The following is a 15736-nucleotide window of genomic DNA, read 5'->3' on the forward strand; positions in this document are numbered from 1 at the left end:
AGATATTCTAATTCCTGATAATGTATCTTCATTCTGCCCCCTTTAATGCCTGACAATACCTATTCTCTCTGCTTCTTTTATATGGTGTCCATTCTGTTTTATTCCTTACTTTGCATTTTGCCTGACCTCGTAAGTCACCTCAAGCTATCAGATAACAAATATTTATTGAGTGCCTTCTAGCAACAGTATGTTTAAACTGAGGGTAAACAAATTATTTTAAATGTAGGTGCATTATACATCCCATTATAAATAATGATAATAATAAGTGATGTAAATGAAAATTGGCATTCTTTGAGATAACATGAAGTTTTATTTCAGTAAAGTACTTTAATCTTTCCAGTTATCAGTTTAAAGAGTTTGAATATATAAGATCAGAACCATTTTATAAAATAATCTATTCATGATATTTTTGACCTAAGCAAGAACTTTATTCATATACTAACATAGTTCATCAACCACAAATGTAAAAAAGAAAATCACCTCATTATTCTCTTGTTTCTTTTCCATTTGTCAACCACAGACTCCTGGGTTTTGATTAATGCATTTGAAAAGGTTAAAATAACCCTGTCTCTTGAAAGTATGAAGACACGTGTTCAAGAAATTTGTTTCTGTCTTCGGTGGCTGCACAGCCCACATTTATCCCATCAGTAAAAGACAACTTATAAAACCAATTTTATCTCTCCACCTCATTTTAGCAGTAAATCTTTACATTTCCCACCTATATTGTGGTGGTAAAAATCCTTTTATGAAGAGATTCTGTGTGGAGAGCCACCCTGAAAAGGATTGGCCCGCTGCACTGCCCCAGAAGGGGCCACGAAGTGTAATCAGAGATGAAGCGATGCTGTGCACCCCCTGGGAGCTAAAGGCAGGAGGAATGTAAGGGAGCTGTTCCATCTAACCAAAACTGAGAACTGACCCTTCCTGTATGTTGCCCTGGAGATGCTGAAGCTGCTGCGTCTCCCTCTCAGGCCAGGCCCTTCCCACATTAAGGCCCTGCCCTGGAGAAATGGGAACATGGAGTTACTTGGAAGGCCCTCTGTTGGAAATGCCCTCATGCAGCAGAGATATTTGAAGAACTAAAATCCTCGTTTTAAATAGAGTCAGTTCTGCAAGGGCTTGAAATGGTTTCCCGTGATCTCCGCTTCCCTGGAAATGTCTCCCATTCTCTACTGAGTCCTGGCTCCCACATAACTGTGGGTCTGGAAACCTTCTTTCCTTCTTGTTATTTACTATCTTTTGGATCACTGTTTGACTGGCTACCTCCTTCTTCCCCTCCTTTCCCTTACTCATCAGATATTTGTTGGCCTCGTTACTCGGTGCTGTTTCTGACATGCAGAATGAGAGTGTGATTTTGTCGCTTTTTCTTTTCCTGCCAGCAAAATGTGAGCCAGCGTGTCGTCATGGAGGTGTCTGTGTGCGACCGAACAAGTGCCTCTGTAAAAAAGGCTATCTTGGTCCTCAGTGTGAACAAGTGGACAGAAACATCCGCAGAGTGACCAGGGCAGGTATTCTTGATCAGATCATTGACATGACATCTTATTTGCTGGATCTAACAAGTTACATTGTATAGTTTCTGGGACTGTTTGAATCTTCCTTTCCAATGGGCATTTATTTTTTATCCTGTCATTAAAAAGAAAGACTGTTCTCCTGCTACACACTTCCTGTGATTTCATTTTCTTTTATTAATTTAAAAATAATTTCCAGAAATGTGCAGATCCTGTGTGTGTATGTCGGCACGTTTGTTCACATATGCACATACACACACACACACACACTCACAACCCCTATACGCGTGGTTGCATAACAGATGGGTTTTAAATATATATATTTCCTTGTGTGGGGTAATTTACACAGAAATTCCATTGTAAATTGATAACGGAATTTTTATGTCACCAAAAGAGATTATCTGACTTCCCAGGAATTTTCTGTCTGTAATAGCTAAAGTCAACTTTAATGGAGTTTTGAAACATTACTGTGCAATCTGATGGATCTAATAAAAAAGGCAATATTTTTATATTAAAGGATTATAATGTGAGAGATTGTTTCAGAACTCCCTGATGAATTTCTAAATGGGCGACGATATAAAATTGTAATCTTCATTTGTATCAATGTATCCAATTACAGAATGTTACCCACTTACCTTCTTATTGGCAGAGAAATCCGGTTACTCTAGTTTAATCTCAAGATTGTTTTCAAGCGTTTTATAATTAAATCATAACGGCATATTCTGAAATCAATCTTCCTAAAAGGTCTGCTTTTATTATATATTGTATCTAACAATAGGCACTGGGTTTGTGTTACCTATTTATATTTTTTATTTTATTTTTATAATATAGACATCACCTAGATGAAACATCTTTGCCCTGTCCTGTAAAATACTAAAGTTACATTTTTCACCAACTTAGTTGGAAAGAAGGGGAGGGAGAAAGCAAACAGTCTTTAATGTGCTGTGGATCTAATCTAGCAGTGTGCCCCTGTGCCAACATGTAATCATTAACGACGGATGAAAAAGCAAGAAAACAGCCAATCCTTATAAAATTCCAGCATTAAACATATGTAAAGTGCTTTTCACCATAGCAAGACTGTCAGAGTATATGTGATTAGAACGTTGCAGATTTCACACTGAATGAAACTCACTGGAGAAGAGCTCACTCGTTTCTAACAAATCTTGGCTATGTAAGCTTAAAATACTAATTCTTGCCAAATATGAGTTTTAATGTATATGTTCCTTTTAAGACCTCAGTGAAAATCCTCTTTGGTTAATGTATGAATAAATTTCTATAAATGTTCTGTTCAGGTTTTTAAAGAAATGCCATGATCTAATTTAAAACTGCAAAAAGTCTGATAGACATTTTTCTTACTGGTTTTTGAGGCCAGCTCTCCACATTTGGATTGTAACAAAATCATAAGGCCTCTTTGCACTACTGAGAAAGCATCTATCGTGACGTGCACACACCCGCTATGGGTTGTCCTTCTGTAAACATCTGTTCTTCCAGAATCTAAATTGTAGACTAGTATAGAATATGAGCACAGGCTGACTTTCCAAACCCACTCCTTACCTTTGGGAATATGAACCTCAATTAAAAAGAATAAAATCGGGTAACTAGTATTTCTCTATTGTTTTAAAGTGAGAGGTTTGTAATTAAAGCACAGTGAGCATTTATGTAGAAAGGTTGGTTAAGTACACTGCTCTTGTCTTCCATATATGATTGCTTAAGTTTCAAGTGACCTCATGCCAAATGGAAATGGGTTGAGAAATCTTGGTTCAGTGCTTAGTGAACAATAGCCTGCATTAAAAAGTGCATGCATAATTTTGCACAATTTAGATTCAATTGACAGTCTATTCAAAGAAGTCTCAGGATTAAATGAGCATGGAGACCAAATTGCCCTCTTACCCCAGAAAAGGGGTGGTCCCTTCTAGTCACACTAACACTTCATTGGCCCAAGAGTGTGACAAATCTTGCAATGAACCTGCAGTAGCCCGCATCTGGAGGTTAATAGCAGTCTTTTGTCTCCTTTGCTTTCTCTTCATAGCCCTTTTACTGAATTCCATCACAGAAAGTTTTACAATTAAAAAAAAAATGTCCTGACAACCATTTTTGTAAATGGACCTTACCATCTAATCGTCCCTTATTCAACGTGGGTGACATTAACAAAATGTGAACTTCTGGTGAGGGAGCCAGCTGTCTAAATCTGTCAAATTGTGCAGTTTTATTACACATTCTCCTGTTCATAGTTTCACTGAAAACAATAAGGATACTGCTATATATTCAGCAAAATCTGAAAAATCCAGGGTTTCTTCTTACACACTTAATCTTTCCATCTCTTCCAAAAGAATCTTTCCAAACGAAAAGGTGTTATATTGCCACTAGTCCTACTGTTTAAAAATATCTATATTAAATTGACCAGACCCAAACGTTTACACAGTCCTTTCCCAAGTGAAAGAGTTTCAAATGTCTTAGAAAAACATATGTACCCCAGGTGTCACTGCCTTTTCTATTGTGAATCATTAGAATAAAAGGCTAAACTCTTCTAAAAGCGAAGATAGCAAGATCCATGGATATTAAACCCGAGCAAAGAAAGTCAAGTCGTTGGAGCCATTTCTTTTTGTTCTTGGGAGAGACGTAAATAGCGGTGGCTAATTGATGGAGACATATTTTAAACTCAGTGATCATTTCAAAAAAATCTTTTGACCTTTCTTTTTTCCAGTCAGATTTTTAAACTGTGACTGGAGAATTCTCTTGAATGATACATGATAGGCAGGTAGGAATTGGTTAAAAGTATGAGCTAGGGAAAAAGTTATTGTTTTGTCCTGTGAATGGCAATGTCTACTTGGTTCTGGAAGCACACAATCAGAATGCAAAAAATTATGTCCTTGGTATGAGTGTAGATGTGTGAGATAAAGCTAAAATAAAGAAATGGAAAAATGTATATTATTACCCCTTTGTCCATTCTGGACCTTAAGCTTTGGGTGTCCATTTAATGTGAAACGCTGTTATGGAAGTTATAAAGGGTTGGGAAAAAAAAAAAACTTTCTACCATGGCTTTGGCCAAACTCTTGTCCTGGTTAATAGAACCCTGCTTTCTGGCCAGTTATTTAAGGTAATGAGAAGAAAACTGAATTGGCACATCATTAAACTGAAAAGAAAAGAAGAGTTAAAAAAAATAAGGTGTGCGATGATAAAAAGTTCCATCTATACCTTTTCTTCTTGGAATTTTGTTTCGGTGTGGCTATTGTAAAATATAGGTCTTATTCTTTCACAAAGAATACTCAGAAGTTTTCTCAGATTATTGGACTATCTCATAAAGAAAGAGCAGAGAAACATACACATACAACATAGACGCACGACCTGAATAGAAAACCATTCTCTTTTTCATTTATATACTTCAGAGCAGGTGCCTCTTCTCTATTGATTTCTTTGAAAATAATTACAGCCCAATGTATTAACAACCTTAATATGTTTCTTTTCGGTATTATTTTTTAATCTCTGAATCATAAACTGTATAATAAGCCTACCAGGTATGAAATATGAGGTTAGATGCTACATCCAGGGTCTTTCAAAGCATACATTAACTTAAACTTAATTATTAGTCTAACATTCTTAGCTCTGAAACAGAAAAGAGAAAGCAAGACCAAATTTTTAAGAGGAAAAATATGTATACCCTAGGCAGATGTAGTTGGCCGATTGATATATTAAAGTTTCTGAGCGTCTCTTCCATTTCTATCGGTTTTGACTAAACAAACATGTCTTCAGTAGTACACCCATAATGAAGATGTCCTGGGGTAGATAGCTATTGATTTTGCTCATTATGACCTTTGTTTTCCTGAAAAACACCCTCTCCCAATGTCACATGTGCTCAGACTCTATCATGAAGAACAGTAGACAAATATGAATATATTAGATCGACCTATTACAGTTGTCGAAAAAAATAACCAAAAGGATAAATGACTACAATCCTGGATGCTCCAGCTTGGCTTGTGTTCCATCATAGATACAGGAAAACACAAAGAATACCCCAGTCAAGAGCTTGAGCTAACAGTAGTAAAAGTTAGTAGCTATTTCCTAGTCAGGCATGACCATCTGTATGGAGTCTGTTTTGAAGATTATTCCAAATCTCTCCTTTCCCCACCTCTGGGTTGAGACTTGAACTTGCAGAGAAATCAGACCAAAGTTCCATGCCCAGAAAATGTACATATATCTGTATCCGTGCTAGGAAGTTAGTGAGCCTATTATTGTGAATACTTTCAGAAAGGCCCTCTTCAGAATATCCTAAAGAAATACGTTTGCTATCTTACGTTCTTTCTCTTCATCACTCTAACACAAATTAGTCATACCTCCAATAATTAACGATGTCAGAGAAGGTGGACACTGAATAATAGAAGCATTTTGATATGAAAAATACTAAAACCATGACCTTAAAATCTGCCAAACACTAATCCTAGCCAACTTCAACACTTCTGTCTCTTAAATATCTTCTCGTAAGGTTTAAAATTGCTTTAAAATAAGTGTTTAGGACAGTGAGCTGCATTCAAGACAGCACGAGTGCCATTTTCTTGTCCATCATAGTGGTACCCTCCCTAGCTGATAGGAAGAGATGTATTCATTTGTCAGCTCAGCACTTTTCTTAAAATCTCCAATTAAATCTGAACCCAGGAGATGCCCATCATTTACCTTGCTTTCTTTTGTATAGGTCATATATAAGCAGATTGAAAAAATAAAGAGTAAATAATGGATTCCTGGTATCCACATAAAGCCTTAGGTCTAAAAATTGTTAATGCTTTTTTTTTTTTTTTGCCAGATTACACACTGACTTACCACAAAAAAAAAAAAAAAAGATATCAATTCAACATGAATTCTAACCTATTAGAATTTGCTCATGTATATCACAGTCAGACATCTAGTTTCAGTAAGGATATTTTTTTGCATGTGTCAATTATATATTACTTAAAATCAAAATATATGTATATTTTATATATACATGCAAATTAACAAATGTTTGGTGGGTTATCTCAATTGACTATAATATGTTAAGTTAAAAAAAACACATTTTTAGCACATAGGATTGAAAGAACATAACATTAACAGTGCTGTAAAATTCATAATGGATAAATTTACAATAAACTTTGTCTTCATAGTTAGAAACTAATTCCAGTACATTTCTCTTTGCACTGACGACTAGCCAATAGTTTCCATTCATATGAACAATGTGTGATCAGGTTTGGTGTAGTCTATGCCCAGAATGTATGTTGGGTGTTTACCCCATTCTTAAAATCTGAGACATGACTTTTCCTAGAATAAGTTAAGATTACATGTATAGTAGAACCTAATACTATTAATACATTCTATTCATAATACTATTATTGAGAAATTAAATTGACAGCCTTATGAGAATCAGGTGCTCTCCGTATCTCATATCCACAGGACATTTTTGGACATGCATTTCACCAAGAACCACATAGTAACAAGATAAATGATATGAAGGTACTATGGAATTTGGATGGCTTGATTCCCTAGGACATATTAATTTGAAAGAAACCCATCTAATTAAAATGAAAAAATTATCAAATCATTATCATCAATAAGCATAAAAGAAATCTGAAAAAACAAAACAAAACCCCTGTGTCTTCCTTGGCTTTATCTTTATGATTAATTTAGTCCAGTTTTAAAGAATAGTTAGCTTTCTTATTCTTCTAACGTGTTTTCGTTCTTCTAGCTGTTCATTTTCCTTTAGGTTGTTGACAAGTAACGAATCCTTGCCTGAATTTCTGTTAGGACGTGGAAAGCTGTGAGAACAAGTGGTAAAGGCAGGTACATGTTTGAGGGAGCAGAGGTAATATAGGTACTAGTTGGGATTTGCATAAATGTTCTTCTGAAGGGTAATAGGCAAAGTCATTGGCTCAGATAATCCCTCTAAATTTGACTTAATCTGATTTATTTAACCAAGTTATTAAAACATTCAGTTCTCTTTGATCAATCCTCTATTATTCAGCTACCTTTCCATTCATTAACTCCACAAATATTTATTGAAGTGCCTGGAATGATTATGTGCTATAGAAAAGGCAAGGATGTTTACAATGGGGGATTGTGAGCCCAGTGGGTATGATGAACATGTTTGAAGCAAAAGACAATAACCAGTCACACCCAAGCAGCTCCAATTCAGCTCAACTTAGAGTCCAGCAATAATAGTACAGATGGCCTAAAGTACATCTGTGTGTATCTGTACGTGTGCACACACCCATGTATATATATATTTATCTATCTGTACAAACACTACATATGTATACACACTATCTATGTAATATATAATATATGTATAATGCATATAAATTCTAACAAGTGTATTTGTGTTATCTTTAAAATAGAACGATTGTATCTTAAAGTGGTAAATGCAGAGAATTGGATTTTATTGTTGATCTGTGGATTTAATGATTTTTAGGTGAAAAGGATGTTTAAGTGTACAATTTCTTTTCTTAATTTAATATATTTATGTAAATGCATGCCTGAAATTTGGTTAGATTGGCTGTGTTTTGTGTCCTTTAACATGATCAAATGTATTAAACTTTATCTTATGACCTGATATATATGTGCTATTCTAAAATTCTTTTTTATTTTAGTATTCAAAATTTTTCCTAAATATTCAGAATGGTTATATAAATGCTTATTTTTAAATATTCTGTACACAAACTACTTCTTTAAAATATGCTTTCCTGTTGTCACTTTTCATGTTCTAATTTTAAATTTTTATTCCCCAAAATATATGCCAATGTTAAGGGTCAGTTTCATTGCATATATATACATATATATATGTATATATACGTATATACATATATATGTGTATATACGTATATATACATATATATATGTATATATATGTATATATAATATGTATATGTATATGTATATATATGTGTGTGTGTGTATATATATATATATATATATATATATATATATATCAGATGGCTATAAGAGGTTATGTTGATTCAAATTTATTCTACATTGTAAATAGTTTAAATCTGATCCCTTTAAGTCAGTAAGAATTAATAAGTGAAAAATGTAAAAGAGCAGTTGAGAGTACTGAGTGCCCAAATTGAAAGGAAGAAGTATATAGAAGGGGAGGGACATGAGAAAAGATGATTGCAGATACCCCAAAACTTGCCATTTTGCCTCCAATTAACCCTATCAGGAGTATTTATATATATCGTCAGATATGGTATTTTGAACATAAATTTTAAATCTACCAATATTCTTTTTTTTTTAATGTTTTATTCATTTTTGAGAGACAGAGACAGAGCACAAGCAGGGGAGGGGCAGAGAGAGAGGGAGACACAGAATCCAAAGTAATCTCCAGGCTCTGAGCTTCCAGCACAGAGCCCGACATGGGGCTCGAACCCATGAACCGCGAGATCATGACCTGAGCCAAAGTCGGACGCTTAACCGACTGAGCGAGCTACCCAGGAGCCCCATAATCCACCAATATTCTTTAGAAGAGCAAAATGATTTCATCTGGGTCTCCTTTCTTCCTGAATAAATACATCTCTTTGACTCATTGAGAAGAAAAGCTGTTTCTCCATAAGAAATCATTATTTCTAAGAGAATAAAAAGTGTTATAAGGTGCTTATTCATAGGCAGAATCCCTGGGATCAGCTTAGTCTCTAAAAGTTTCAAGTTAGGCAAAATCACTCCATGAAAAGTACCCTTTAGTTCATTCCACATTGGCTGGGGAGCACCAGAATTCTGTCTTCCTCAGGCACTGCACTTCTAGGTCTTAGCGTGTGTCCCCACAGTTTAGCCCTTAATCACCCTGTGTTTCCTGTGCATGTCTGGTCTTCCAACCAGATCATAAATCTCCTGAGGGCATCTTCTACCTTTGTAATCCCTGACAGAGCAGCTCCTGCATACTTGCCTTAAGGAAAATAATAATCATACGTATGTAACAGCCTAGAGACGCAACTGGTTTTTTGCTGTTGCTAATCTCTCTGGGTTCCCTCGCTCTCCCTTGATTGGCTTCTCAGCTCTGCAATCACCAGTGTAACCAATTCCCCCACATTCAATTTCCTTTGTTGTAAACACTTGTGATGGTTTCTGTTTTCCTTTTTTAGAACATGATACATGTATTAATTAGAGTGCTTTAGACACAGACGAGAAGAGAGAACATAGTGGAATTACGAAGGGACACGATGAGATCTCCTGTAAGAGAACACATTCATAATTCATTGCCTTCAATCCCAATGTAATCACAGGAAGATGAAGTCAGAGAGATCTTACCTGGAAACCTGATACAAACCCTTAAATTATTTAGGCAGCTGCCAATGGAAAAGGCATTCCCACAGTTGTCATTAAGAATTTTCATACCTCATGGGGTGCCTGGATGGTTCAGTCAGTTAAGCATCTGACTCTTGATTCGGCTTGGGTCATGATCTCATGGTTTGTGAGTTTGAGGCCCGCATTGGGCTCTGCGCTGACAGATAGCTCGCTCTCTCGCTCTCTGTCTCTCTCTCTCAAAATAAATAAACATTTAATAAAAAAGAATTTTCACACCTCACATATGTACTATCAAAAGTATCAGCTCCAAAAACAAACAAACCAAAACAAAATCTATCAGCTTCTAGTTTTGTCCAGGAGTCTGATAGCTAATTCGAGAGATAGTTTTATGAATTTGCTTCTTTATGCTCATTTTATATATATATATAATATATATATTATATATATATATATAATATATATATATACATATATACATATGTATATATAATATACATATATATATATACACATATATATACATATATATATTTAGACTAATATACTATTTCCAAAGGAAGATAGCAGCTATGCTTAGTATCTCATAGAAAAGGTACAGTTTTTCCTATTTGGAGTTCCAAAGAGGTCTCTCTGGAGATTAAAACCTACCATCATTCAAAGATGAGAAGATAAAAGGGAGAAAAACAACTTGGATGAAATCTTTCTTCTGCATTTCCATAATTTAATTTATGTTTGATTTCTCTATGACATTTTCTAATGTTAAAACCAACAGAATTTAAAAGAGGAAACAAGGGGCCAGGAAGAGGGAGGGAGAAGCCTGGGTACCTCCTGACTATAAAACTCATTCTTCTTGGGAATATGCCCACATCAGAAACTACTTGAGCTCACTCTTGTAACTTAAGAAGATGTTGTCAGATCCTTTTGACATATTTACAGCCTTATAATTAAAACTACTTGATGCAAAATCCATGTGCTTTATGTAAAGCAATGTATATTATCATAGACACTCTGTTCTATGATCTACAGCTACCAAAGCCATGTATTCCAGGTAGATTGTCAGGAACCCCGGACGAGAGCTGTGAGATATGGATCCTGGTCTTGTATCTACACCTAATTAGCCAGGTGATATTGCATAAATCTCTCGCTGCACCAGGACTCAGTTCCTTATGTAAGGTTCCTTCCAGCTAATAACTCTAATACAACTAATGCTGTAACAAGTATTTCTGTTAATATTACTAATCCGAGAATCCATGTGGGTGACAGATTTGAAATTGGGAAATCTTAGATAGGAGTCTGTTAACTACTCCATTTCTTTTCTCTTTTTTTAAATGTTTTTATTTATTTTTGAGAGAGAGAGAGAGAGAGAGAGAGAGAGAGAGAGAGAAAACGAGCAGGGGAGGGGCAGAGAGAGAGGGAGACACAGAATCCGAAGCAGGATCCAGGCTGTGAGCTGTCAGCACAGAGCCCAACTCAGGGCTCGAACTCACAATCGGTGAGATCATGACCTGAGCCAAAGTGGGACGCTTAACCCACTGAGCCCCCCAGGCGCCCCGATATTAACTAATTTTTAAATAAATTCATTTTAATCTTAGCTAGCTGGACCACACATTAAAATTCCTTTTCAAAGATTTCTTTTCCACAAACTTTCTACAACTTACTATTCTCTTACCAATAATGCACACCCTTCCTTGCCTTCTTCTCATATATGGTCATTTTCTTCCCTCCTTATCGTTCATATCTATCTCTATATATATATTAGAATTCTAATATATATATTCCGTCTATATATATATTCTATATATATATTCTATATATTAGAATCCCTTAATTCTTAGTGAACACTAATAAGTAAGCAATTGTGGACCAACAAATTTATAAATGCGTTTTATAATACCTAGAAGCATACGCCCTTTTAAATAGTACAGTCTTTCAGTGTGGCACAAGACATGGTTGCTAACAGTCCTAAGTTTATCTTTAGTTTCTCAGCAATAGGAAGACAAAAGTAGACAAACCTATGTTCAGTGGTCAATGTTTTGGTGTTTTATCTTGCTTGGAAAATGATCCAGATATTTAATGAAATTCCAACATTTAATTTAACTTAGCAAAACCCGACAGTTTCAAGTTACCAAAAAAATCTGTGGAAGCTCCTTTTTTTTTAAGTACACATACCATAAAACATAATTATTGTGCCTAAAAACTCTTATTCCATATTTGTCGATCTAAATCATTTGTTCCCAACAACTATGTTTACATTACTCACAAAAACTTTGAGACATTGGACAAGGTAGACACTATCTCAAGTGGATTTTCTTGCTAACAAATTTTGAAACAGAGATAACATGAATTAATTTGACTAATAAGCCCAGGGAGAATCAGTTATTTATTGGCATTATATTTAATGCTGATAACTGTGGGGACAACTGGGTGCCTCAGTCTGTTGGCTGTTGGACTCTCGATTTGGGCTCAGGTTATTATCCCAGGGTTGTGGGAACTGAGCTCCACATCGGGCTCTGTGCTAGGTGTGGAGCCTGCTTAAGATTCTCTCTCTCTCCCTCTGCGCCTCTCCTCCACATGTACTCTCTCTCTCTAAAGTTAAAAAAATATATGCTGATAACTCTGAAGACACGCCATTTTTATTAAACCAACAACTTAAAGGAGATTTTATTTATCAAAGATTATCTCCAATCATGTGAACTCGAAAAATATTTGGATTAGTTTACTTAATTTATATAAGCGCTTTTTTTCTTTAAACCAATTAAATAAAGCTCTTTACAAATTAATTTTGCCAATATAATCCAGACATAGAAAAATATCACATATCTATCACATACATAACATACAAATAACAGAGATCTTCTAGCTTTTGTTTAAGAAATTTTGGGGGCGCCTGGGTGGCTCAGTCGGTTGAGCGTCTGACTTCGGCTCAGGTCACGATCTCACGGTTTGTGAGTTCGAGCCCCGCTTCGGGCTCTGTGCTGACAGCTCAGAGCCCGGAGCCTGCTTCGGATTCTGTGCCTCCCTCTCTCTCTGCCCCTCCCCTGCTCATGCTCTGTCTCTCTCTGTCTCAAAAATAAATAAAACATTAAAAAAATTTTTTTTAAGAAAAAAAAAAATTTTTGGCCATGCCTCAGGTATGTTGGATTTAGGCTCACCTTAACGACCTCATTTTAACTTGATTACCTCTGTAAAGAACTTTTCCTCAAATAAGGACACATTCTGAGGTACTGAAGGTTAGGACTCTCACATACACATTTTGTGAGGGTGACACAGTTCAACTCATAACCCCGCGCTCCACAAATGTCATCGGACTTACTGAGGTCTCATTTTCGTTATCTTAAGGCAGAGCTTCTCAATCTTCAGTGGGCCTCTAGTCACCGGGGGGCTTTGCTAAAATCCAGATTCTGATTCAGTAGGTCTGGGGTGGGGCCTGAGATTCTATATCTCTAATAAATTCCTAGGTAATGCTAATACAGCTGGTACGTGTCCCATCCCACACTTTGAAGGGCAAGGATCTAAAGCCTGTTTTATAGGTTTATAGGCTGTTTTAACTACAAGGCCAGAATCGTAATACTGTCCTCGATGGAAACATGGCTCTGCCTCCAAAAGGGAACCGAGGATGTGTCCTATATCTTAATTCCAGGCCTGTGCTTCATTGAGTAGAATGTACACAGGAGCACAGAGCGAATATTTGTGCGTGGCAGTTGGTCATCCTCATGGTGTGAAGCTGGGGCTGCTTGCTGCTGGTAACACAGCTGCTGTTTTCATTTCAGCAATAGCATCATAATTGCACAGCTACGATGTTTTCAGGTACGCTGGAATTCATCTACCTGTTCAAAATAAACCTAAACTGGGTTGCTAAAGCAATATGTAACCATAAACAAAATATATGCTAGTTCTAAGCTATGCAAATTGTGCCAAGATAGTAGGTAGTCATAACAGAAAGCTGTGAAAGACTCCTATCAAGAGAAAAATATTTTTAAAGGAAAATATCACTGTGAATAGATATATTTAAATGAAGATACAGACTTGAAAAAGTAGAAAATCACTTTATCTAGAATTATGTCAATTCTTGGTAGAGAACTTTTGGAAGCAACTTTTAATGCTGCTCACTATAGAACAAGACATACCATCTGATTCAAATATTTATGCACTTAAAAAAATTTTTTTAACATTTATTTATTTTTGAGAGACAGAGAGAGACAGAGCACGAGAAGCGGAGGGGCAGCGAGAGAGGGAGACACAGAATCCAAAGCAGGTTCCAGGCCCCCAGCTGGTAGCACAGAGCCTGATGCGGAGCACGGGGCTGCAACCCACGAACTGTGAGATTATGACCTGAGCTGAAGTCGAATGCTTACCCGACAGAGCCAGCCAGGTGCCCCTATTTATGCACTTTTTAGAGCAGGGGCTGCCCAGTAGAACTTTCTGTGATGATAGAAATGTATTCTGTCTGCAGTGTCCAATACAGTAGCCACTAGCCAGCCACATGTAGCTATCAAACACTTGAAATGTGTGACTGCGGAACTGAATGTTTAATTTTATTTAATTTTAATTAAATTTAAATTTAAGTTACCAGTATGAAAATAGAGTGTCTCCTTCAAAAACCAGACCTAAAGGCAATTCAGAGAGTTCAGTTTATATGTGTTGGTGATGTGTTTGTTTGATAATCCCTTATATATAATCCACACTAAAATATTTCACATTCCCTCTGACTTTGTTATGTTTTGATCCCATAGCTTATTCCAAATAGTATACTGTACTCTTACAGTACTAAAGAGTACTGTATAGCCTTTGCTCTGAAATTTTTTACATTGGCTTTTGACCAAAACCAATAAAATTTTTAACTCTAGGTATAGTTTTATAGTACAGTTAAAACCATTATGCATGTGTGGAAACTATGCACTGTAATAATGTGTACGCACATCTCTGAGTATACAGATGAAGAATAGCACCATATACATAGAATGTTGGTGGACACAAGTGATAGTGGCTGACTCTTATCATATGCCAAACTTCCCAAAGTACAGACAGAGGAACCAGGGGCATGGGAGTGCCCCATGTGCCTTTATTTTTAGTTCTATAAAATTCTCCTGGAAGAGAAGAATTTTGGAGCCATAACCAACAACATTCAGAGAGCACAAATCAAATCCATTAGGCTGATTCAGTTCTAACAATTTTACCACATGCAACCTGAAGTCAACTGTGAAGCATGAACAATAAGGTACAGTTAAGCATAATGTCAGGGGCCCCCCAAAAAATGAAAAAAAAAAGATCTTTTCCTAAATGGAAGTAGACACAAAAGGCATAAGACAGTAGCAGTTCAGCTCAACCATGTGGAAGTAAGTGCGGGGTAAAAGTAATAACATCTAATACTTAGTGCTATGTGCCAGGCACCTATTCTAAGTACCATAAAGAACTATGAAGGGTCTGAGATTTCACTCTACTTAGAAGCTAACAAATTAGGCTGTCACAATTTCATAAATGCTGGCAGAAGACATGAAACTCCTGGTTCAGAGACAAAGGACAGTTTATTACTCAAAACAATAACCATAACCAACATCCAGTTTTCTGAGCCCCAAATTTCATAAAGTAACACAAAAGGGGCCAGGTGCTACTTGCACACACAGTGGGTTCAGTTGCAGAAAAGGAATTTCGAGCTTAGGAACACCAACCCTTTTATGATGAACAGTAGGCAAAACTACCTGATCTTTGCATTAGAGGGAGAAGCTACTTCTGTTTTCCAAGGCTGTTTGCTATGTAAGCATCCTTGAAAAGATAGTTCAGAACAAAGGCATTCAGTGCTTCTGCTTTATAAGATATACAGAAACACAAAAGACCCATGAAGAATTGTCATTCGATGAGCATTTTACAAATATGAACTCACTTAACCTCCTCAACAACCATGTGAGGTAGGTATTCTTTCACCATTTCATACATGAGGAAACGGAGGGATACAGCATTCTCGTAGCTATTAA

At 36.2% G+C, this 15736-nt stretch overlaps 1 protein-coding gene across 2 annotated transcripts in view; it reads left to right on the forward strand.

Annotated features, from left to right (window-relative positions):
• The window catches only part of HHIP (hedgehog interacting protein), a 92313-nt gene extending 87383 nt beyond the window's left edge, over positions 1-4930 (forward strand). Inside the window, exons 13-14 of one of the 2 annotated variants that reach the window (XM_060654062.3) lie at positions 1377-1501; positions 2337-4930. In XM_060654062.3, the coding sequence (XP_060510045.1) occupies positions 1377-1501; positions 2337-2351 (140 nt within the window). In that variant the 3' untranslated portion in view covers positions 2352-4930. The other variant, XM_060654060.3, reaches the window with a different exon arrangement.
• Positions 4931-15736: the final 10806 nt, after the last annotated feature.

The sequence above is a fragment of the Panthera onca genome, chromosome B1 (genome assembly GCF_046562875.1).
Source record: "Panthera onca isolate mPanOnc1 chromosome B1, mPanOnc1 haplotype 2, whole genome shotgun sequence".
In the NCBI taxonomy this organism is placed as follows: Eukaryota; Metazoa; Chordata; class Mammalia; order Carnivora; family Felidae; genus Panthera; species Panthera onca.